The sequence below is a fragment of the Phascolarctos cinereus genome, unplaced genomic scaffold (assembly GCF_003287225.1).
Source record: "Phascolarctos cinereus isolate Bilbo 61053 unplaced genomic scaffold, phaCin_HiC Scaffold_1;HRSCAF=81, whole genome shotgun sequence".
Lineage (NCBI taxonomy): Eukaryota > Metazoa > Chordata > Mammalia > Diprotodontia > Phascolarctidae > Phascolarctos > Phascolarctos cinereus.
Genome location: NW_027555514.1, coordinates 204,988,814 through 205,014,192, shown reverse-complemented (window position 1 = coordinate 205,014,192; position 25,379 = coordinate 204,988,814). Strand labels below are relative to the sequence as shown.

At 36.2% G+C, this 25,379-nt stretch overlaps 1 protein-coding gene across 3 annotated transcripts in view; it reads left to right on the top strand.

Annotated features, from left to right (window-relative positions):
* BICD1 (BICD cargo adaptor 1) overlaps nucleotides 1-25,379 on the top strand; it is a 218,440-nt gene that overhangs the window by 164,270 nt on the left and 28,791 nt on the right. For 2 of the 3 annotated variants that reach the window (XM_020975810.2, XM_020975809.2), the window contains exon 7: nucleotides 7,108-7,315. In XM_020975810.2, coding sequence (XP_020831469.1) covers nucleotides 7,108-7,315 — 208 coding nt within the window. Of the gene's footprint in view, nucleotides 1-7,107; nucleotides 7,426-8,318; nucleotides 8,513-25,379 lie in introns of all 3 variants that reach the window. The other variant, XM_078156613.1, reaches the window with a different exon arrangement.

The window sequence follows — 25,379 nt, the reverse complement described above, 5'->3', positions numbered from 1 at the left end:
TTGCAGGGATCTCTTTGCTAGTGCTGAGGCAGGATTCTCTTGCTTTGTACTTGCTTGGATCTGGGTCACAGTACTGGGTGGTAGTCCTGGGGCAAGGAGGAGCACTGGCTTAGCAGAGCTTCTGGCAGCAGTGAGAGAGAATCCTCCTCACAGTTCCAAGGCAGAAAAGAGTTCTTGTGGTCATTCATAGACCAGAGCACAGGACAGGAAAGGAATAAACACCTCTCCTTTGACCATACAACCCTGGAAGAACTGAAAACCTACAGGTCCCTAGAAATATCTCTGAAAACAGCTGCACAAAACCTCTGAAGCTTGGGACAGTAAACCCCCCACACTGGAAGTAGAGACCTACCTTAACAAAGAACTACAAAGTCAACTAGTTGTCTGGGAACATGAGCAAACAGCACAAAAAAGTCAGACCGTAGAATCTTACTTTGGTGACAAAGAAGATCAAAACATACAACCAGAAGAAGACAACAAAGTCAAAGCTCTTACATCCAAAGCTTCCAAGAAAAATAAGAATTGGTCTCAGGCCACAGCAGAGCTCAAAAAGGATTTTGAAAATCAAGCAAGAAAGGTAGAGGAAAAATTGGGAAGAGAAATGAGAGTGATACAAGAAAATCATGAAAAACAAGTGAACAGCTTGCTAAAGGAGACCCAAAAAATACTGAAGAAAATAATACCTTAAAAAAATAGACTAGACCAAATGGCAGAAGGTCCAAAAAGCCAGTGAGGAGAAGAATGCCTTAAAAAGCAGAATTGGCCAAATGAAAAAGGAGGTCTAAAAGCTCACTGAGGAAAATAATTCCTTAAAAATTAGAATGGAGCAAATGGAATCTAATGACTCTATGAGAAATCAAGAAATTATAAAAACAAAACCAAAAGAATGAAACAATAGAAGACAATGTGAAATATCTCATTGGAAAAAACAATTGACTTAGAAAATAGATCCAGGAGAGATAATTTTAAAATTATTAGACTACCTGAAAGCCATGATCAAAAAAAGAGCTTAGACATTATCTTTCAAGAAATTATCAAGGAAAACTTCCCTGATATTCTAGAACCAGAGGGCAAAATAGAAATGGAAAGAATCCACTGATCACCTCCTGAAAGAGATCCCAAAAGGAAAAGTCTCAGGAATATTATAGCCAAATTCCAGAGTTCCCAGTTCAAGGAGAAAATATGGCAAGCAGCCAGAAAGAAACAATTCAAATATTGTGGAAACACAATCAGGATAACACAAAATCTAGCAGCTTTTACATTAAGAAATCAGAATATGATATTCCAGAGGTCAAAGGAGCTAAGATTAAAACCAAGAATCACCTACCCAGCAAAACTGAGTATAAGCCTTCAGAGGAAAAAATGGAAATTCAGTGAAACAGAGGACTTTCAAGCATTCTTGATGAAAAGACCAGAGCTGAATAGAAAACTTGACTTTCAAATACAAGACTGAATAGAAACCTGAAAAGAGAAACAGGAAAGAGACATCATAAGGGATTTGTTAAAGTTGAACTATTTATATTCCCACATGGAAAGATGATATTTATGACTCATGAGACCTTTCTCAGTATTAGAGTAGTTGGAGGGAGTATGTGTGTGTGTGTGTGTGTGTGTGTGTATGCACACACACATATATCGTATATGCACACATATTTATATAGACAGAGGGCACATGGTGAGTTGAATATGAAGGGATGATATCTGAAAAATAAAATTAAGGAGTGAGAGAGGATTATACTGGCAAAAGGAGAAAGGGAGGGGTAGAATGGGGTAAATTATCTCACATCAAAGAGGCAAGAAAAAGCTTTTACAATGGAGGGAAACAGGGGAAGTGAGAGGGAATGAGTGAATCTTACTCTCATCAGATTGGCTTAAGGAAGGAATAACATACACACTCAATTGGGTATGGAAATCTACCTTACCCTACAGGAAAATAGGGAGAAGGGATAAGAGAGAGGGAATGATCAAAGGGAGGGCAGACTGGGGGAGGGAGTAATCAGAAGCAAACACTTTTGAGGAAGGGCAGGTTCAAAGGAGAGATTATGGAGACAAATATAGTTAGTCTTTTACAACGTGACTGTTATGGAAGTGTTTTGCATGAGTACACATGTATAAGCTATATCAAATTGCTTGTCTTCTCAATGAGGGTGTTGGGGAGGGAGGAAGGGAGAAAATTTGGAACCCAAAGTTTTAAAAACAAATGTAAAAAGTTGTTTTTACATGCAACTGGGAAATAAGATATATGGGCAATGGGGTATAGAAATCTATCCTTTTCTACAGGACAATAGAAGGGGAAGGGGATAAGAGAAGTGGGGGGTGCGTTATAGAAGAGAGGGCAGATTAGGGGTAGGGGTATTCAGAATGCACACCATCTTGGGGTGGGAGAGGGGTGAGATGGGGAGAAAATTTGGAACTCAAAATCTTGTGGGAGTAAATGTTGAAAACCAAAGTAAATTGATTAATAAAAAATTTTTTTTAAAAAATAATACATTTCCCATCCATAGCTGACTGATCTCTTTCTAACCCTAAATGTGATGTTTCTCTTCTAAAAATTTTTTTATAGTAAGATCTTTAATATGAAGATTGAATATCCATTCAGAATGTGTTGTGGAATATGATGTAAGAGGTTGGGCTATACCTAATAGCCCAATAGACAGACTGCTTTCCAGTTTTTAGCAAATAAGGAGTTTTTTTCCTGGTCAATTTATATTTTCCACTTTATCAAACACTGGGTTATTGGATTATTTTGTTTTTTATTCTCTTTTATCCAGTCTGTTCCACTGATTTATCTCTCTATTCTTTAGCCAATGCCAGATGGTTTTTGTGATTGCTGTTTTATAATATATTTTGAGCTCTGGAAGTATTATTTCCCCTTCACCCATACTTCTTTTCATCATTTCACTTAATATTCTAGTTATTATGAAGTATCTCCTTGGTAATTGGATTGAAATAGCATTAAAAGTATAAATTCATTTCGGTAGTATTATCATTTTTTTTGTATGGGCATGACCAAACTATGAACACTGAATATTTCTTCCAATTATTTAAGTTCTTATTTTATGCATTTGAGTTATTTGGAATAGAATTTCCCTTTCTATTATTGCTTCCTGTGTTTTGTTATTATTATAATGGAAATGGTGTTGGCTTTTGAGGATTGATTTTTGTAGCCTTCAATTTTCCTGAAGCTATTAAATTTTCAATTAGCATCATTGCTTACTCCATAGGATTTTCCAGTTATACCATCATATTATCACCAGAAAGGCACAGTTTTATCTCTTCTTTCAAAAGGAGGAGTAAGTAGTGAGGGGAACTGTTAATCTGGCTTTGATTCTCATCAGTAAGGAGGGACTGGTTGCTAAAATATAAATGATGGTGACCAGTCCATCTTAGAATTTGTAATAGACATGGGGAGTTAAGTTGGGCATAATCTTCCATAAACAGTAGATATAGTCATAAATATTTCAGAGAAAGGATAATTAGAATTCCCATGGACTAAAATTCTAAAAGGGAAGTTAACCAGAAAAATTTATTTACTGCATTTATTTACTTTTCTGTATTTCTCTTGTTTGGAGTGTTCAAGGAGCAAATAATATCTTCAGTTCTGATTTTCTTTCTAAACATGCTTCAAACACCTCTTTATTATTTGTCCATCTTTTCTCATTTATGATTAAGCTCAGATTTGCAGGGTAGGTCACCCTGGGCTGCATCCTGAGCTCCATTGCTCTTTGGAACACATTATTCCATTCCTTCCTATGTTTTCTGGTAAGTATAGAATGGTCTTGCATTATTCAAATTTCCTTTCTTTGTATTTGAAGGTCTTTTCTCCTGATCACTTAACAGAACTTGTTATTTCTGAATTGTTAAATTTAACCACTGTTGGTAAATTTAAAACCACTTTCTTCTGGAGTTAATTTATGAAGTCTTTCAATTTGTATTTCATTTTCTATGTTCAGAAGTTCTGGGCAGTACGTGTTCTTTTGTTATTTTCTGCAGTATGTTGTTAAGGATTTTTATCCTGTAATGTTCTTCTGGGAAACCTATGATTGTTGTCTCTCGTTATCCTGTCTATGAGATCACTGTCTTGCTTGTATAGTGGGCATATTTTCTTTTAATGTTATTGTTTTTTACTTCCCTTCTTGATTGTCCTTTACTTCTGTATATTCGCACTTCCACTTTTGTTTCTCTGGTGAGATTCTGATTTGTCTCTTTTGTTCATTCTTTTTACTGTGCAGGACAAATATTCTGCTTTTATTATTCTCATTTAAACCACTCAGGAGCGATGTGTTGTGGTTCCAAGTTCTCCTAAAATTCCTCAAATGGACTTCAAAAATAAAGAGGTGTTTAAAACATTTTTTTTAGGAAGAAAACCAGAACACCCCAAATAAAAGAAACATAGAAGAATAAATAAATCCCTCTGGATGACTTCCATTTTAGAATTTTAATCATGGAATCCTAATTATCCTTTCTCTGAAATAGTTATGCCAATATGTAACATGGCAGATTATGCCCAACTTAACACCTCAGATCTGTTACAAATTCTAAGATGAAGTGACCCTCTGTTTTACCAAATATTGGATCAATATTATCAAGTATTTTGCAGTATTTATTTGTGGGTGCTTGAACTTTGTTTATTAAATCTGGGGGTCATTATTTCCTTCTATTTTTAATATTTTTTCTTTATTTGTTTATGTTCAAGGTCTTATGGGTTTTTTTCCTCCCTGAAATCGTTGGTAATTTTGGAATTTTTTTTCCTCCTCATTTTCCCCTGTTGCACATTTTCTGATTCTGTCTTCTTTGATGGTGGTTTCCTTTGGGACCGATTCTCAAAGCCTTTTCCCATGCTGGGCAATTCACAATTCACAAGCTTATGTCTCTGTTTCAAGTGACTTTTGAGGACAAATTGGCCCCAGCTGGAGGTTGAACTCTTTCCCTCAGGCTTAGTGGAATGTTGCACGGTGCCTCTCCCAACCCCCCACAATGTCCTGCCTCTGTGTTTCTCAGTTCTCTGGGCCAGCACTGGCAGTTCAGAGAAATGCCATGCTGATACTGTGAGCTATCCTCTCCAGTACCAGAAGTTCAGAGCTTTGCAGTGTTGGTGTTGTGGAGTTGTCTGCCATAGAGTTGTCAGCACCCAGCACACTTTTGCACCTGAGGGGAGCTTAGTATTGGCTGTTGTGAAGCAAGTTTTTTGCAGCCTGGAGCCAGGGTCTTCATGGCAACAGAAAGAGGGAATGGGGACCAGGATGTGGGGTTGAGTTTTGTTGCAAGCCTCGGTCCTTAGGTCTGCTAGTGCAGCTTTGCTGCAGTGAGAGGTGATGAGTGAGCTTAGTGTTAGATCGTGGGGTTTTTTTTTAACCTTCCTTTGAATTCTCAGTGTCTTAGACCATAGAGACAGCAGAAGTTGCTTTATCTTTGATTCATAATTTCTGTTTTGGAGGTCATGAGGATGAGAGAAATGTCTAGTCCTCTATCTTGTTCAATGGTTTCTTTGATCATATTTGCCCTTTTAGAATACCTATCACCATTCCAGGCTTAACTCAACCCCCTCTGGCATGAGCCCTTTCTTGATACCTGAAGTGTTAGCAACACCCAAAATTACTTTGTATCTACTTTGTATATATTGTATATGTTCAATTCAATTCAATACATATTTTTTAAAATTTCATATTATTTTTACTTTTTTCTATTTACATGTAAAAGTAATTTTTAACATTTGTTTTTTAAAATTTTAAGTTCCAAATTCTCTCTCTCCCTTTCTCCTTGTCCTCCCCCACCCCCCAAGCAAGGTCTTTCAGTTATTAATGCTTTCTCTCTCCTGGAACTTTTTTTGTATTTTTGTACTAATATTTACATAATTTACTTACTATGTGCCAGGCACTGTGCTGAGTGCTTTTACAATGATCTCATTTGATCATCGCAGCAACTCTGAGATATGGTGCTATTATTATCCTCATTTTATAGGTGGGGAAACTGAGTCAAACAGAGGTTAATTAATTTGCCCAGGATCACCCAGCTAGTAAGTGTCTAAAGTCAGATTTGAACTCAGGTCTCCCTGACTTCCTGACACTAGGCCCAGCACCCTGTCCACCATACCACCTCACTGCCTATTTCTGCTTACATGTTATATCTCCCCAGCAGAACACAAGCTCCTTGAGGATAGGGACTGTTTCATTTTTGTTTTGTGTGTCTAGCATCTAATTCAGTATTTTGCATAAGTATGTGTTTAATAAATGTCTATTGAATTGAATTCCTTTCAAAACTCAGACAGAAACCACATCTATATTATTTATTTTGTAGTGTAGGTGACCATAAATGACATGAATTTTTATCTCGTGAGGAAAAAACAAAAATACATAGCACAATTCCTAGATGGCACAATGCCGCCCTAAGCCAATCCTCTCATTTTACAGATGAGAAAACTGAGGCCCAGGGAGATTAAGTGACTTGCCCAAGATCACACAAGTAATAAGGATCAAATAGGAGATTTGAACTCATATCCTCTGACTCAGGAACCAGTGCTTTTTGCATCATCCCGTGCTGCTTCCCCTTGTGTTTCTCCTTTTTGGAAGCATCTTGGTTGGACAAGACAAAAACACAGCCTTTACAAGTCAGATACATCCATTTGTGCCCAGGGAAAGGAAATCAAAAATAAGCTAGAACTTAGCAGTAAGGCATCTTGCATGACAAAATCTAACCTTGGCACTGGATTACATGAATGTACCCATAGATATTTTCTATAGTACAAGCAAAAAGATTGACTGGGCATCAAAACTAATATGTCTTTGCTCAATTTCAAATTAGTAAGTCCATTTCAGTGAATTATCCATGCCATAATTGCTATCTACGTGAAATAAATTAGTTCAAGCCTACAAGACAACATGATCAAGACTAATTTATAAGTAGAATATGTGGTATCAGAAAAATAAATACATATTCTAGCTTAGACATCAAAAAGGAGAAAAAATCATGCAGCAGTGCCTCTTTGGTTAAAAACATGTACATTCAGGCTGTTAGGATCCTAGATTTATCAAGTAAGGTCCAAATATACTGCCCATTATCATCTTTTACCAAACTTTTCTCATGAATACATTTCTCTTTTGACTTCAGATGTGATGAATATGTTACCCAGTTGGATGAGATGCAAAGACAGTTAGCAGCTGCAGAAGATGAGAAGAAGACACTAAATTCACTCTTAAGAATGGCTATACAGCAAAAACTCGCCTTGACTCAGCGACTGGAGGATTTAGAGTTTGACCATGAGCAGTCCCGACGAAGCAAAGGCAAGCTTGGAAAGAGCAAGATCGGCAGCCCTAAAGTAAGTGGGGAGGCATCAGCCACCGTGCCCTCCATTGACACTTTCTTCCTGCATAGTCAGGGCTCACAGCCACCAAACATACTGGTCAGCAGTGGCACTCAGAGGAAAAGGTATGCATGCAGTAATCTTTACAGTATAGTGCAGTGGCCAGATTTAAGTTAAATCTATTCAAAGCAGCAATATTTTCTTGTTAGGGGAGGAAAGGGAGGGGAAGTAAGAAGGTGGGTGAATGTTCGGTAGTCGAAGTAAAAAGAAAATTCCTGATTATTATGTTTCTACATTTCTCCTTTGGCTAATCATAACATAATTTTTAACTGTCTTGTCAGTTTTTCTGGTTACTTCTTGTTTGCATGAATGTAACTTTCCTTCCCCAAAAAGAATTAAAAAGGAGAGAAATATGAGGCTCTATATGTGTTGGAACCCCAAAAGCAACATGTACAATAACTGAGCTACCTGGCTGTTTTCTTTTCTTTGAGACAAACATATGAACTTGTTCTTTTTGAAAACTTTTGTTCATATTGCTAAAAATGATGGCTGGCTAAAAGAGAATGTCTGTGTCTAGTTAAAATGGAGTAGATATTTTCAGTATTCAAGCAGTACATTTTTCTTCGCATGGTGAATTTTTCATCAAAAAAAATTTAATTGTGCATTACTTAGTGACTGGAATTTGTGACCCTCAGCCAGAGAGTCTTGAATGTATATTTTCAGTCACAGTAAAAAAAAAAATCCATTTTAGGGGTCATCAATACACCATCAAATGCTAGGAGTATCTTTGGAGACCCAACCTGACTACCTTGAAATAAATCTCTTCTTTGACCCAGAAGAGCTTATAAAACATGGTTGTATCCAGCACTGGAAACAAAAGAAGTTAGCAAAACGTGTTTTTCATGTTCAACAAATTAAATCACAATGAAAATGATGTTGTCACTCATAAGATATTGAAAGGTAATTAAAGTAAAACTCTTTTGTTTTCTGTATGTATTTTTCTTGGATCTCCTGCAAGACAATTTTCACCTTCCCTTTGTGATCAGAACCATCCCAGGACTTCAGGGGCTTTCTACCAACAGCATTTATTAAGAGTCCCCCCTGATCCCACCTCCACAGAATCCTTTCTTCTGAAGGGCCCCCCTTCCCTGAGTGAATTCATCCAAGGGTACCGGCTCAACAAGGAAAAAAGGTTAACTGTGGCCCCACCAGGTAAACATTTTTTCCTTGGGTGCATGTGATACGAATAATTAGTTGAATAGGCTAATTTCTCCTCCCATCCAAACATGCCCACTTTCACACATGCTCTGACTTAGATAAATCTTGAATCTCTCACCTTCAAAAGGACTACTTCATTGTAGTTTTGTGTTCCTTCTGTTTTGCTCATTGTCAAAGGAGAACTTCCAAAGTTCTAGAAGTCATTTTTAATAACTGAGGGTAGGAAATTATAGTTGGGAGAAAAAAATGGGTGTAAAAGGTGTGTCTTTTGCCACAGAATAGAGTTGGTCATAGAAATAATGTAGTATACATCAGTAGATAGTCTGGTAGCTAATGAGATAAAATTTTGGCATGTTATTTTTTGTGAAAATTCAATAATAGGATGCATCTAATCAAAAGCCCTTTTTGTTCCATATCCTTTTGTATTGAATCAAAAATTTTCCTCAAATGCTGACCAAAATCAAACTAAAATTCTAGAAAGCCATTTACTCTCCAGGCCACTTGGCTTGACAATGCTTTTCCCTTGGAAAACATAAAATTTTTTTTCAAGGCAAAGCCATTATTTGATTTAAGCCTACTAAAATACTCACAGCTGACTTTAAATTTCATAATTTTGAATTTTACTTTGAATATCTCTAAGGAAAAAGGGCCAAACAAGAACATGAATGAAAGTAATACTTCCCAGAAATCTGGAGAAATGAATAATATGGACATATTTTTAAAGGAATGTGTTGAATATAACTGAAATCAGCTACTTGATCAAGATGTCACTTTCTGATATCAGAAGGCTAAATCATTGTTATTACATTTTATAAGCATTGTTTAGGAGAAAGAGAATTAGATTTAGAGCAGAGAAGTTGGGTTCAAATCCCAGCTCTACCACTGTGACCTTGGGCAAGTCACTTCACCTCTCTAAACCCAATTTTCTCTTCTGTCAAATGAGGGGATTAAACTAGATGACCTTTAAGTCACATTCCATTTCTAAATTTTTGATCCTATGATGTCACTGATGTATAGTCCTCCAGTGGGAAAGAAGAAGAGATGTGATGCACCTGAAACAATGAAAGCATTGCTCTCTTATACAACAAAAAAATTGATTTGGACTTCTAAGGAAAATTAAACTCATGCGGAAATATTATTTTCAAATGACAACTTAAGCATTCTATACACCTTAATTGAGAAACTAATGAAAAGGTTAAAAGTATTTTATAGGATCATAAACTTCAGTATGAATTTATAAATAGGATCTAAGAAGTTGGAAGGGACACCAGATGCCATCAAATCCTACTGATACCTGAATAAGAACCCTGCTTCCCCTACAATAAACTTGATTAATGGTAATCCAGCCATTCCTTTAGTGAGGGAAAACTTACTCTGAAGGCAGTTCATTCAAAACCACAAATCATTAAGAAGTTTTTCCTTATATCAGGCTAAAATCTGCTTCTGTGTAACTTCCATCCATCCTTCCTTGTCCTGACTTCTGGGTCCAACAGAACAAGTCTAATCCCTCTTCCACATGACAGCCTTTCAAATACTTGAAGGTAGCTGTCATGTCCCCTTCAGGTTTTGTCCTTCAAGCTAAAAAAAGAAAACCTCCAATTTCTTTAGCTGATCTTCCTATGGCATGATCTTGAAGCTCTTTACCATCGTAGTTACCCTCCTCTTGATGCTCACCTGCTTATGCATCATCCTAAACTCAGAACTTTCCAGAACAGTACTCAGAACAGTACTCCAGATATGGTCTACTGAGGTGAAGTACACCAGGACTGAGCAGATTTTGTGTACTTTCCCTCCTATTCTGAAAGTTAAGCCTTTCTTTATGCAATTTAATAGAGCATATATTTTTGGAAGCCATATTATACCGCTGATTTCTAGTGAGCTTTTAGTATGCTAAAATACCTAGATATTTTTTATGCCAAACTGCTATCTAGCTATAACTCCCTCATCCTGAACTTGTGAAGTTGGTTTCCTAAACCAAAGATTTTATGTTTATTTCTATTACACTTTATTTCACTAGATTTGGCTCAGCTTTGTAGCCTATTAAGATCCCCTTTGGAGTCTGACCCTGGTACACAATATATATATACAGAGCTGGAAGGGACGTTAGACACTCCTTTACCCTAATTTTTTATAGGAGGAAACACGTGAGCTAACCCTCCTTGTGTACCATCTGCCAGTTTGATAGGTATGTTTTCTGTGCTTTTAGCGCTGGTTCTCTGGGGCACTTCACTATATCGGCAAGGTTGATATCTCTGCTTTTTAGTGTGCCGACCAGATTTGCCATAGCTTTTCTTCCAAAGAGCAAGCATCTTTTAATTTCATGGCTGCAGTCATTGTAGTGACCTTTTAGATACACAGTAAATATACAGTAACCTCTTGTTTGATAAACCTAAAGATCACAGCTATTGGGGCAAGAACTCGCTGTTCTACAAAAAAACTATTTGGAAAAATGGAAAGTAGTCTGGCAGAAACTAGTATAAACCAGTATCTCATACTGGACACCAGTATAATTTAAACATAAAAGGTGATGTAAGCAAATTAGAAGATCATGGAAGAAATTATCTGTCAGATTTATGGATAGGGGAGGAGTTCATGTCCAAACAAGAGACAGAGAGGTTCACAGGAAGTTAGATGGATAATTTTAATTACATAAAATGTAAAAGCTTGCACAAATAAAACCAGTAAAGCTAAAATTAAAAGAAAAGCAGGAAACTAGGGGAAAAATCTTTGCAGCAAGTTTATGTGGCAAAGGTATGTTTCTAAGATATATGGGGAACTGAGATACATTTATAAGAATAAAAGCTATTCCAACAATTCCACAATATTCCACTGGTCAAAGAATGTGAATATGCAGTTTTCAAAGAAAGAAACCCAAATTATCAATAGCCATATAAAAAAATGTTCTAAATCATAAATAATTAAAGAAATACAAATAAAGTAACTCTAAGGTACCACCTTATACCTACTAGATTGGCTAAGATGACAATAAAGGAAAATGACAAATTCTGGAGTGGGTGTGGGAAAACAGGTATACTAATGTACTTTTGTGAATCTGTGAACTATATGGTTCAACCATTCTGGAAAATAATTTGGAATTATGCCCAACAGCTATTAAACTGTCCTCTTTGACTCAGTAATACTGCTACTAGGTCTGTACCCCAGAGATCAAAGAAAAAGGAAAAAGATTCCTATGTTCAAAAATACTTATTTTTTTCTTTTCTTTTGTTCTTTTTGTGATTGCAAATGATTGGAGGCTGAGGGGATGGATGCCCACCAATTGGGGAATGAGTGAACAAAGTATGGTATATGAATGTGATGTAATACTGTTATCCTATAAGGAATAATAAAAGGGATGGTTTCAGAAAAACCTGAGAATTCTTGTATGAACTTATGTAAAGTGAAATGATCAGAACCGGGAAACCAATTCATACAATAAGAGCAATATTGTTAAGATAATAAATTTGGAAAGACTAAGGAACTTTTAACAAAATGACCAACCACAGTTCCAAAGAACTCCTGATGAAACATGCTAAACATTTAAGAGCTGATGAACTTAAGAGTACATATTGAAGCATTTTTTCTTTTTTGGATGTTGCTAATGTGGTTTTGTTTCACTTTATATAATTAAAATGAGTTTTGCTTTTCTTGCCTTCTCAGTAGGTTGGGGAGGAGATGAGAGAAAGTTCAGAATTGAAAACAAAACTGACTTTTTTAAAGGGGGGGCAGTGCTATAAATATTATAAATATAGTAGGACCTTCCTTTCTGTCTTTAACCTCTTTGGGGTATATGTGTAGCAGTGTCATCTCTCTTATATTATGGACATTTTGATCACTTTCTTAACATAATTCCAAATGGCTTCCTTCAGTTGTTGGACCAATTGACAGCTCCACCACAGTGGATCAATATAACTATCTTACCACAACCCTCCAACACTATTACTTTCTTTTGTCATCTTTGCCAATTTGCTAGAAATGAGGTGAAACCCCAGAATTATTTTGATTTCAATTTCTTTTGTCATGAGTGATATGGAGAAATTTTCGTGTGAATGTTAAGAGTTTACAGTTCTTCTTTTGAGAACTGTTATGTATATGAATAAGTTATATGTTATATGTACATGTTAGTTCTTTATATAGCTTGGATATCAGAGTTTCCTTGTTGCATTTTTTAGTGCAAAAGCTTTTATTCCATTTAGTGTAAATTATTTTCTATTTTGTGATTATCTCCCTTTTGAGGGGAGAGAGATATTACACCCCAGCCATAGTTGTAAGAGGTACCTGATCTAGTTTTCGTTTAATTATTTTTAATATTAGGATTAGGGACCCATTTTGAGCCTGTTATTGTATATGGTGTAAATTGTGGTTGTCTAACCCTTATTTCTTTCAAACTACTTTCCACCTTTCCCTGATTTTCTTATCAAATGGGGAGTTTTTATTTTCTTGGGTTTATGAAATAGTGAATTATTTAGTTAAATTGTTTCTGATTCTTCCTTATTTCTCTAATCTATTTCATTGATCTACTTTTCTAGGTTTTAATCAGTACCCAGTAGTTTTTGATGATTGTTGCTTTATCATGTACTTTGAGATTCCCATTACATTCCTAATGTTTTATTTCCCTTGACATTGTAGAAGTTTGGTTCCTCCAAATAAGTTTTGCTATTATTTTTCTAGCTATATAAAATATTTCCTTGGTGGCTTGATAAGTATAGTACTAAATCTATGAATCAATTTAGGTAATATCATCATTTTTATTATATTCATGTGGCTTGTAAAAGGAGAAATATCTACTGGTATCTCCTACCATGGGTAAGCTAGATTTTTTCCTTAAAAAAGTATTGAAACTGGCCTCAATATTTGATTGTTCAGGAGATTAAGATTCAAGTCTTTGATTTGTCTTCCTGGTCATTTAAGGGAGAAAAGGGCCCACCTACATGAAATCAAAACCCATGTAACTAGGGAGGTTGACCAAAGCAGCCCAAGTCACTAGACCCTACCTCCCCCCCAACCCCCCACCATGGTAGAAACCTGATAAGAAACTTTATCCAGATGGGTTTCCATTGGTGATGAGAGTGGTTCATAACTACCCAAGCTAAGTGCTATATTCTTGTTATGTATTCTTTCTGTGCTGTAGCTAAATTGTTATTTTATCTCCTAAGTTCTAAGTCCTTCTATTAGCTGTTAAATGTTTTTTAAAATGCTAGCAGTTTCTATCAAAGTAGAAAGACTTTGAGCATAGTTCCCCATGGCAATGAAACCATATGTTGTTAAAAAAAAAATCCTTCACTATACTCTTAACTCTTTTAAAGATACCGTATAGGTTTAAAAGTAGTGTGCCATAATATAGTAGTCTCAAACTCAAATAGAAACAGGGGCCGCTTAAACATATGTAAGACTACCTCCAGGGTGTATATTGACTTAGGAAACCACATATTAATATTATCTGTGTTTTATTATACTTTCATTTATTTTGTTTAATGTTTTCTAATTACATTTGCATTTGGTTCTGGCTGCACTTGGAAGTGTTATGGGTGACATGGGGCAGCCGGGTTGACATCTCTTGCATGATGATTAGAAAACAAGCCTCAAAAGTCAGGAAGTTGTTGTTCAGTCATTAGTTGTGTCTGAATCCTCACGAACCTCATGGACCATAGCACACCAGGCCTTTATCTCTTCCACTATTTCTAGAAGTCTTTCCAAGTTCTTTGGAACTTGGAACTTTGTTGTTTCCATGACAATGTCTATTCATCTCATCCTCTTGTCATTCCCTTTTCCTTTTGGTTTCCATCTTTCCCAACAAGAAGTCTTCTAATGAATCTTGTCTTCTCATTTTGTGGCCAAAGTATTTAACTTCAACTTTGGGATTTGACCTTCCAGTGAATAGCCTGAATTAATTTCTTTAAGTGTTGACAGATTTGATCTCCTTGCTGTCCAAGGAGATCAGAAGTCTTCTTTAGCACCATAATTTGAAATCATTGATTCTCTGGTGCTCAGCTTTGCTTATAGTCCAGCCCCCAACAGCCATACATTGCTACTGGAAAAACCATAACTTTGATATGTGAACCTTTGTTGGCAAAGTGATATCTCTGTTTTTTAGTATGCTGTTCAGATTGGCCATAGCTTTGCTTCCAACGAGCGTCTTTAATTTCATGGCTGCAGTCAGCATATGCAGTAAAATTTGAGCCCAACAATATAAAATCTGACATTGCATCCATTTTTCTTTCCTCTATCTGCCAGGAAATGATGGGACCAGTTGCCAAGATCTTAGGGTTTTTTTTTTATGTTAAGCTTCAAGACAGCTTTTACGCTTTCCTCTTTCATCCTCTTCAAGAGGCTTCTTAATTCCTCATTACTTTCTGCCCTCAGAGTAGTATTATTTGTATATCTAAGGTTGTTGATATTTCTTCCAACAACTTTAATTCTGGCTTTTGATTCATCCAGCTTGGCATTTCACATGGTGCATTCTACATATGTTAAAAAAAAAATAAGGTGACAATATACAGCTTCATCATACTTCTTTTCCAATCTTAAACCATTCGGTTGTTCTATGTTCAGTTCTACCTGTTTGCTTCTTGGTCTGCTTACAGGTTCCTCAGGAGACAGATAAGTTGGTCTGATACTCCTGTCTCTTTGAAGACTTGCCATATTTTGTTGTGATCCACACAATGAAAGGCTTTAGTGTAGTCAACAAAGCAGAAGTAGATGTTTTTCTGGAACTCCATTGCTTTCTCCACAATCCATTGAATATTGCCAATTTGGTCCCTAGATCCACTGACTCTTTGAAAACTGGCCTGTTGTTCTGGTGATTCTTGGTTCACATATTGGTGAAGCCTAGCTTGCAGAATCTTAAGCATAACCTTGCTCTTGTGTGAAATGAGTGCAACTGTTTGGTAATTTGAACATTCCTTGGAGTTGCCCTTCTTTAGAATTAGGACATAAATTGATCTTTTCCAATCCAGTGGCCGCTGTTAAGTTTTCCAAATTTGCTAACATGTTGAATGCAACGCTTTAACAGCATAATCTTTTAAGACTTTAAATAGCTTAGCTGGAATTCCATAACTTCCACTAGCCTTATTGTTAGCAATGCTTCCCAAGTCCCACTTGACTTCATTCTCCAGGATGTCTGGCTCCAATCAGTAGCCACACCATTGTGGTTATAGGTGATGTTAGGATCTTTCTCCTGTAGTTCTTTTGTCTATTCTTGCCACCTCTTCTTAATCTCTTCTTCTTCTGTTAAGTCACACTACCATTTTTTATCTTTTATCATGTCCATTTTTGCATGAAACATGCCCTTGATAGCTCTAATTTTCTTGAAGAGATGTCTTCTGTTTCCTATTCTATTTTTTCTTCTATTTCTTCGCATTGTTCTTTAAGAAAACTTTATCTCTCCTTGCTATTCTCTGGAATTCTGTATTCATTGGCTATATCTTTACCTTTCTCCTTTACCTTTAGCTTTCTTTCTTTCTTTCCTTAACTATTTGTAAAGCCTTATCAGACAGCCATTTTGCTTTCTTACTCTTCTTTTTCTTTGGGATGTTTTTTGTTGCTGCTTCTGCACAGTATTGTAAACCTCTGTCTATAGTTCTTCAGGCACTGTACCAGATCTAATACCTTAAATCTATTCATCACTTCTACTCATATTCATAAGGGATGTTATTTAGGTCATACCTATATGGTCTGATAGTTTTCCCTGCTTTCTTCAATTTGTCTGAATTTTGCAATAAGAAGCTCATGATCTGAACTACTGTCAGATCCAGGTCTTGTTTTAACTGACCATATAGAGCTTCTCCACCTTTGGCTGAAAATTATATAATCAACCTGATTTCTCTATTGACCATCTATTGATATCTATATGTAGAGTCACCTTTTGGATGGCTGAAAAAGAGTTTGCTATGATCAGTGAGTTATTTTGACAAAACTCTAATTTTGTATTTGAAGGCCAAACTGTCCTGTTATTCAAATTATCTTTTGCTTTCCTGCATTAGTATTCCAATCCCCTATGATGAATGTGACTTCTCTTTTTGGCCTTATTTTTAGAAGATGTTTTAGGTCTTCATAGAACTGATCAACTTTGGCCTCTTTTGTATCTGTGGTTGGAGCATAGACTCATTATTGTGATATTAACCTTGGATTTGAAGAGATATCATTCTGTCATTTTTGAGATTGTACTTCAGTACTGCTTCTCTTTCTCTTTTATTGACTATGAGAGCTATTCCGTTTCTTCTAAGAGATCCTTCCCCATAGTAGGATAGGTAATGATCACCTGAATTAAATTCACTATTCCTGTCCATTTAAGTTCACTAACACCCAAGATATCTATGTCTATTCTTTCCATCTCTTGTTTGACCACATCCAGCTTACTTTGGTTCATAGAGCTTATATTCCAGCTTCTTAGGCAGTATTGATCTTTACAGCATCAGATCTTTATGGCATCATTTTCTTTCATCCCCAGACACCTCCACAGCTGATCTTCCTTATAGCTTTGGCCCAGCTGTTTGATTACTACTGGAGCTACTTGTAGTTGTCCTTCACTCTTCCCCAGTAGTGTATTGGACACCTTCAGATCTGAGAGGCTCATCTTCCATCATTTTAATATTGTCCCTGGGGTTTTCATGGCAAAGAATCTGGAATGGTTTGCCCTTTTGTTCTTTAGTTCTGACCTTTTGTCAGATCTCTCTACTATGACCTGTCCATCTTGGGGTAACTTTGCACAGCATAGCTCATAGTTTCCTTGAGCTATGCAAGCCCCTCCACCATGACAAGGCAGTGATCCAGGAGGACCTGGGTTCAAGCCCCATTAGTTTGGCTGTGAAAACCTCATAAGTCATTTAATGTCTCAGGGCCCCAGGCAACTCTCTGAGACTCTAAAATGCAGAGAAGATCTAAAAGTTATAGTGGTTTCAATTCTTCCAGGAAAAGATTAGAGGAAGTTGAATATTGGGAGTTCCTCACAATGAAATCACAGGCAAAAGGAGTGTTTTAAAGTTGCATTCCTATTATTGAGATATTCTCTAACAAATTATGGGTCATAATAAATTTCTTAAACTATATAACAGCTGATTTAGTTTGCTTTTGTATTTTTTCAGAATTATGAAAATATCCCTTATTTTAAGCCTGACATGTCTTGAGCAACATTTGAAATATCATATATCATTTAAATAGCATTTCTTATTGAGGTAATTTTTTGATTTATGGAAACAACATTGAACTTGAAATCTAGCTTTTCATTTTTCTTTCAAAGTAGATTTTGCATGTTTTTCATTAACTCCACTCTCTCCCACCCAAAAGAAAAATACTAGAGAAGATAAAGATATACTGAATAAGTCATTTCAATAACAATAGTTGATGGTCTACTTAATAAAATTAGAAAACAGGCTTTATTCAACAACAAATAACATTTAACCAAAGAAATCAGATACTCACATTTGTGTCAAAGTTTTAGTACCAGATAATGAAATTATTAATATGGCATTTGGATACCTTTAAGAAGCTTGGAGCTTAAAAATGTAAGCTGAGCAAATAGCAATTCATAACCAAAGTTATGCAGTTTAGTTACTAAAGAGGCCAAAATAAAAAACTCTACTAGAATTGTATGTATTATATTAATATGTTGAAATTTTGTCAGATAAATATATTGACTATTTTGTTTCATTTTTATGCTTCTGATTTTAAAATCTTTTTAAGCCCTTCAAGTAAAATGGTATTTGTTACCTTTTTCAGCATCATTTATGCTATTAATTTTTTAAGCATTCCTATTTTCCTTAATGTTTTTAGGACATCAGTTGAAAAGGAGTGTTTCCTCTGCCTTATACAAATCACATTGCAGAATTATCAAATAATATAATATTAATACATGCTAATCAGGAATTATTATTGCAGACTAGCAGGAAAAATAACATGATGGCCTCAATAGTAAAGATACTAGTTCAGCAAAAGGCAATATTATTTTGTAATATTTTTCTGTTTCATTTGAGGATAAGGAGGAATTAAGTTAATCAATATGATGAATGCTCCAAAAAAGAAGGTAATTCTAGCAGAGCATACCTAAGGCTGGGACAAATAAATGTAGCCCTAGAATGAAGTTCTAGAATAGAGAGTTCAGGTTTGGGGATGGCCAACTCCCACCCAAATAACACCCAAACATGTTAGTGGGCCTATAAAAGTGAAAGGTCCACTAGGGGAAGGCTGTAGTCTGATCTAAACTTTGTATCTCCCCTAGGAGCCAGCACAGTGTTCTAGCGTACACTTAACAAATGTTTAAATGAATGACATTGACATTCCCAAAAACAGTACATACAGCTGCCTGGGGAAGTAGGGAACAGTTCCTGATCATTCTGAGGCTCACCCTCAAAGGGCCAGACATCCAAGCATTCTTTGTGGCACTATATCTAGTTTTCCTGTAGCTGTTTGAAAGGCTTAACAACACACACACACACACACACACACACACACACACACACACATACACAAAACATTAATAAAAAAGTATTCTGCCTATAGCAATACTCACTCAGTGTCAGCCAGTTGTTTCTTCTCTCAACAAAGAGATGAATAGGTGAAGGGAAGAATAAAATAAGCTTGGAAGAGACTCTTTTCTCCTTCCTAAGGAATTTCTCAGCCTAACGTGAATAAAAATGATAATTTCCTTGAAGCCCTACCACAGAATTTAGAACTAAAGAAAAAACTTAGAGACCATCTAACCAAATTCTCTCATTTTACAGATGAGAGAATAGGCTTAGGGAAGAGAGCTGTAGCTACCAATCTTGGCTTCTGGGCCTAGCTTCACAAACAGCATGTATTAGTCCCTTAAATCAGCTTTTTAAGAGAAAATCAATTGAAAGGGGTAGGAAGAGACCCTGTGACACAGGGCTCTGTGAGGAGAAAGTCCCAGGATATCATGAACCACTGCCCCCCACCCTCGCCCCTGTTTGGGAAGAGCTTGTCTGCTGTAGGGCTGCTAAGAGGTGGGAGGAATCTAGGTAGGCCATCTACCATAAGCCATAGCTTCCTAGTTTAATTTTTAGGCAATTTTCTAAGACTATAAATTTCAAAGAAGCTGTCAGCTTCCATTTGTAGAAGAGTTTTAGTCACCCAGAAGTTCCCTATACCAATATAATCATAGGTCTAGTACCTTTCCTTACCCCTATCTAAGTGCTAAGCTCAAATATTGTTATGGTGCTGAAGAGTGTAAGGATCCCCTACATTTTGGTACACTGGGACAAAGCCCTAGTCACTCTACCCTAGTTATAATTCTGCCCAAGAGATTAAGTGATTTGTTAAATCAAATAGTAAATAAGGTAGTAAGAAACAGGTTTAGAATGAAAACATTTTCTAATTATAGAGCCCCAATTCTTTCAGCTATACAAAATCTGAAATTCTATGTAATATATTGGATTCTATGTAACATATTAAGTATGTTCTTTAGTATTCTTCAGGTGGAATACCCTGGCCTTTAACATAGAATGAGCCTTTGACTATAAAAACTACTATCATGACTATCATAATTATATTATGAATACCATAAGCAGATAATGCAAGGCAGAATAGAGGCATGGTGCATGCTAAATTTATTCAATGTATTAACAATTTAGCTTGCTCCCATCAGGTGAGTTTTAAATTTATAAAGAAAAATACCATACCTACTACTTACTACCTGTATGACTTTGTGTAAGTTATTTCTTCCAGCCTCATGTGTAAAACGAGGTTTGATGTTCTGTGATCCTTGGCAGCATTTCTCACTCTTTCTTCTTTTACTCTAGTCTCTGATTGAGGTGGCTCTTCTGCTGGTCGAGGCAATCCTCTTTAGTTGTACCCTTGATCCCAACAATAGATTGTTCTCATTATCATACCTTCTTTCTAATTTTCAATCTCACCTATTTACTGGTTCCTTTCCTGTTGTTTACAAGCATACTGAAGTCTTCCTCCTTAAAAAAAATTCTCACTAGATCCTACTATCCCTACTAGTTATCATTCTATATCTTTCCTCTGCTCTCTGTCTCTGTCTCTGTCTCTGTCTCTGTCTCTCTCTCTCTCTCTCTCTCTCTCTCTCTCTCTCTCTCTCTCTCTCTCTCTCTGTCTCCCCCCCGCCACACACACACCAAATTTCAGTACTTTACAGAAACTTTAGCCTATTCCTTTTTTTCATAACTGGGCCACTTTGCCCCTCTTTAGGAAGTCTGATTAGGCACCACTCCTAAATAATCACTATAATGGTTTCCAACATAGTGAGGATGCCAGATCAGCTTGGAACTCTAGAATGCAAGCAATTCACGAGGCTCAGGCTCCCCAGCAGCAGAGACTATAAGTGTACTCCCCACAACTGGCTGCTGCCACACGCACACCCAGCCTGATGATCTCTTAAATGCCAAATGTAACAGTCTTTTCTTTTTCTTTACCTTTCTTTACTTTTCTGTAACATTTTACACTATTGATGACTCTCACTTCCTGAATTCTCTCTCCTTTCTGGGTTTTTGCAACACCGTTCTTTCCTAGTTCTCCTCCTGATTGTTTGATCACTTCTCAGTCTCCTTTGCTGAATCATCATCCAAGTCACACCTACTAACTGGGAGTACTAACCAGCCCACTGATGTGTGATTTCCCCCCCCCCTTTTCTCTCTTGTTTTTTTTTTTGGTTTGTTTTTTGTTTTTGTTTTTTTAATTTGGTCAGGCAGTGAAGGTTAAGTGACTTGCCCAGGGTTACACAGCTAGGAAGTGTTATGTGTCTGAGGCCGAATTTGAACTCAGGTCCTCCCGAATCCAGGACCGGTGCTCTATCCACCATGCCACCTAGCTGCCCCTATATACGTTCTTAAATAGTGAACAAAAGTAGCATTATAAGAAAACGTCTTTTTTCTTCTGCCTCTGAAATTAATTTTTCAGGTCTTTCCCACCAGTGATTTTATTTCCAATAACGACAATAAGTTCAGAAATCTCTGCATTTGGTGCTTCACTTGAATGTTCATCACCACCAAATGTAATGTTTTCACCCTGCAATTGAGACAAAATAGCTGCCCCTTTTCTCTCTTACTTGATGACCTCATTAGCTTCCAGGGGTTCCATTATCATCTTCTAGATGACTCCTTAGATATAAATAACCAGGCTTAGTCTCTCTGCTGAGCTTCAGTCCCGCATCACAAACTGCTTATTGGGCATTTTAAACTGACTTTCCCATAGGTGTAGCAAACCCAATATGTACAAAAGAATTCAAATATATAGTTTTTTGTTTTTTGTTTTTTTCCTAAAACCCACTGCTCTTCCAAGCACCCATTTTTCTGTCAAGGGCAATATCATCTCAGTCACTCAGGTTCATATACTTGATGTTATCTTAGATGCCTTACTTTCATTCACCCCATATATCCAATCGCTTGCCAAATTTGACCATTTCTATAGCTACAACATCTCTCTAGCATGTTACATTCTCATCACTCACATAGCTTCTCCCTAATTCAGGCTGTCATCACCATTCACCTGGACTATTGCTTCATAATTGGTGTGCCTGAATCATTATTCCCCACTCCAATCCATCCTCCATATAGCCTCCAAAGTGATTTTCCAAAAGCACAGGTCACTCTATGTTAAACCTTTACTCAATAAACTTTAGTTGCTCTTTATTCTAGGATGAAATGTAAACATCTCTGTTTGGCACTTTTACAGCTCTTTACAACCTGGCTCCTTCCTACCTTTCTAGTCTTATAAATTATTCCCTGTCACGTGTTATACAGGTCAGTCATACTGGACTACTTGCTGTTCCTCACCTCAAACATTTTACCTTCCATCTCTATACCTTTGCATTAACTCTTTCTTTACCTGCACTTCTTGGAACCCCTGGCTTTCTTCGAGGTTCAGCTCAAGCATTACCTTCATGAAACCTTTCCTAATCCTTCAGCTGCTAATGCCCTTCCTCCCCCAAACTACCTTGTATTTATTTTGTATTTATTTCTTATATACTTCTGCATGTACCTGTTGCTTCCCCATTAGAATAAAACCTCCTTGAGGACAGGGTCTTTTTCAATTTGTCTTTTTACCCACAGAGTTTAGCACAATGTTGTTGGTCAGTCATTTTCAGTCATGTCTGACTTTTTATGACTCCATTTGTAGTTTTCTTGGCAAAGATACTAGAATGGTTTGCCATTTCCTTCTCCAGCTCATTTTACAGATGAAGAAACTGAGGTAAACAGGGTTAAGTGACTTGCCGAGGATGATACAACCAGTAAGTGTCTGAGTCTGGATTTGAACTCAGAAAGATGAGTTTTCCCAATTCTAGGCCTACCACTCTATCCACTCTACCATCTAGTTGCAGAATGCCTAGTACATAGTAGACACTTAACAAATGTTTGTTGATTGATCAGTCTAGCACATAAATGGTAACACCTAACTAGTGAGTCCTAATGGGACTCACAGAGACAACAGAGAGAGAGACATAGATATAGATAGAAGGGAGATATGCAGAAAGATAGAAAGAGCACATTGGCTTGTTAGATTACTTTTGTAAACCGTAAGAATCAATTCTCCTTTGTCTCAGTCAACCAATAATTGTGAGTTTCCTGTGTCTAATCAGCAAGGTACCAGTGGGCATACCTACACTACATGGGGAGGTGTTCCTACATGCCTTGATCATGCCTTGTAATATTATCAAATTGACTGAAAGATTCGTCTACCTGCCTTACATATGTTACCTCCTATGACAATTAAATATTGGCTTTTTGAAATAAGAAAGAACGAATAACCTGCTAAGTGAACTAATCACACAAATTCCATATGTACAATGTTAAAGCAGTAATACTACACGCCGGTGTCCCTCTGTAGAAATAAATCTCACACAGCCATTTCTTTTAGTCATCTATTCACTTTGCAAATCCATGCTAGCTCAGTTATTTATTTTAGTTGTTTCCGTCTATTATAATATTGCTGGGAAGTCTGAAAAAGTAGTTTTTTCCTTTCAACTTGACATGTACTTTCTGAACTCTATTCTTTTTCCCTGTTATCTGTAAAGAATATTTTGAGTGACTACATTCTTCCTACTCCAGTACTTAATCATCTAACAGATACACATTCATAGATTGATATAATCACAATATGAACTTACCTTGAGTTCAAAAGCCATGTTGGGTTTGGCATTGGTCTTTTCTAAAGGATAGAGACCTTTTAATTTTTGGGATATTTCAGTTTCTTCTTTCTCTTTTTACTGAATATCTGCTTTGCAGATTATCTATTTTTAAATTTTATAAGCTTCAAAACCAGAATTCAGTACCTACTTTCTCCTTGAAACAATCTTTAGAGCAAAAAAAAAATGGACTGAGTTGTCTTAAAAGCAGTAGTGTGCTGGTAAATATTTTAACTTTCAGGCTCCCCTGAAAAAGACATACCTTTAAGTTTAATATGCATGATTAAATTTTCTTTGTCACTTCTTAAATCCAGACAATCAACAAAATGATAAATTAATCCAGATACATTGGGTTTGCTGATTTCCAATGTGTAAATTCTTAAACTGAAAATTTAACAATTTACTCTTGCAAGCTGTTATCTAGCATCAGCACACCACTGCAAGAGTCATTATTTAAATGGTATGTATAATATAATTTTAAAAACTAGCTTTGAAGAAATTTATCTATGAGTATAAATATCATGCTTATTAATAAATACTAAATTTATCTAAGAGTACTAAATATTGATGGAGGGAAAAGGTTAGAGTAGAATTATCATTTTGCCCAAATGTATTCACTTTTGTGGAATATCTGGAGTGAAAGACAATGACAGTAGATCTTGGAACATTTCTGGTTTCCTTGCTACAAAGAGTTGTGGAGAATGACTTCTGGAAATCACAACAATTCCTTTGATGCCAACTCTGATCCCTGTCAAATTTTTATATCACTAATACTCTATTTTAATCATTAGAAAATGTTTACTCAGTTCAATTTCTCCATCAAACTCATCCCCAACCTCACATTCTTAAATTAAACTAGAGAATGCTCAATGACTAATTGGGATCCGAGAATATAAGAGATAGAGACCTTAGTGATTTGAGGCTCTGTTCCTACAAGATAGTTCCAGATCCCTGTACATTTTCTGGGAGAAAACTTACCTAGCATGTCTACTGTTTTTCACTGTCAGCTTCAGCTCCTAAAGGCCCTTTTAATTTCAAGCATCAAGTTATAAACAATGACATATTGTATGAACCCCATAGAGCCAGTTAAACCAATGCATTTTTCTATTTTAATGATCTAGTACAGCAAAAGCATAATAAAACAAGGTAAACTGTGTGTGAATATACAGTGTTGTCTTACTTTATGTATTAGATGTGCTCCTGTATAGTCTTACATAAATCAAATTTCAGTAAATCCTATTTTTAATGCATGTGGAGAGCCTGTTATTGTAAATGCTTTCATAAAATGAGGAACCCTTTTGTAAAGTAAATAACCATCTCTTATTTTTTTCTTTTTATTAATGATAAAAATCAGGTTTACTTATAATGAGTTATATATAGTTTCATTTGCTTGTGAGGATACAAGCTTGTAAAAACTTGTAAAAACATTTAGGGATAGTTTTTTGCCTTGAGATTTTGAAAAAATTTAGATTAAGTATTTTTTATTTGAAAAAAAAACCACCAGAGTAAGGGAGAGAAGGGCAGGAGAGGGAGGACATCCTTAATCTAGTTTACAAATAATTTCCAAGTCTGAAATTTATTTTCAATTAAATGATACCCCAAAGCCCCCTCTTTTTCAGTGTTGTTTTTCAAGGATATATACAATAATGATTCAGTTATCAAAAACAAAATCAAATACTTCTCCTCGAGTGGTTTGTCTTATTTTTACTTTGGGTACATTTGTCTAATTCATCTCTGTGTTTTTATTTTTGATTCATATTGGCC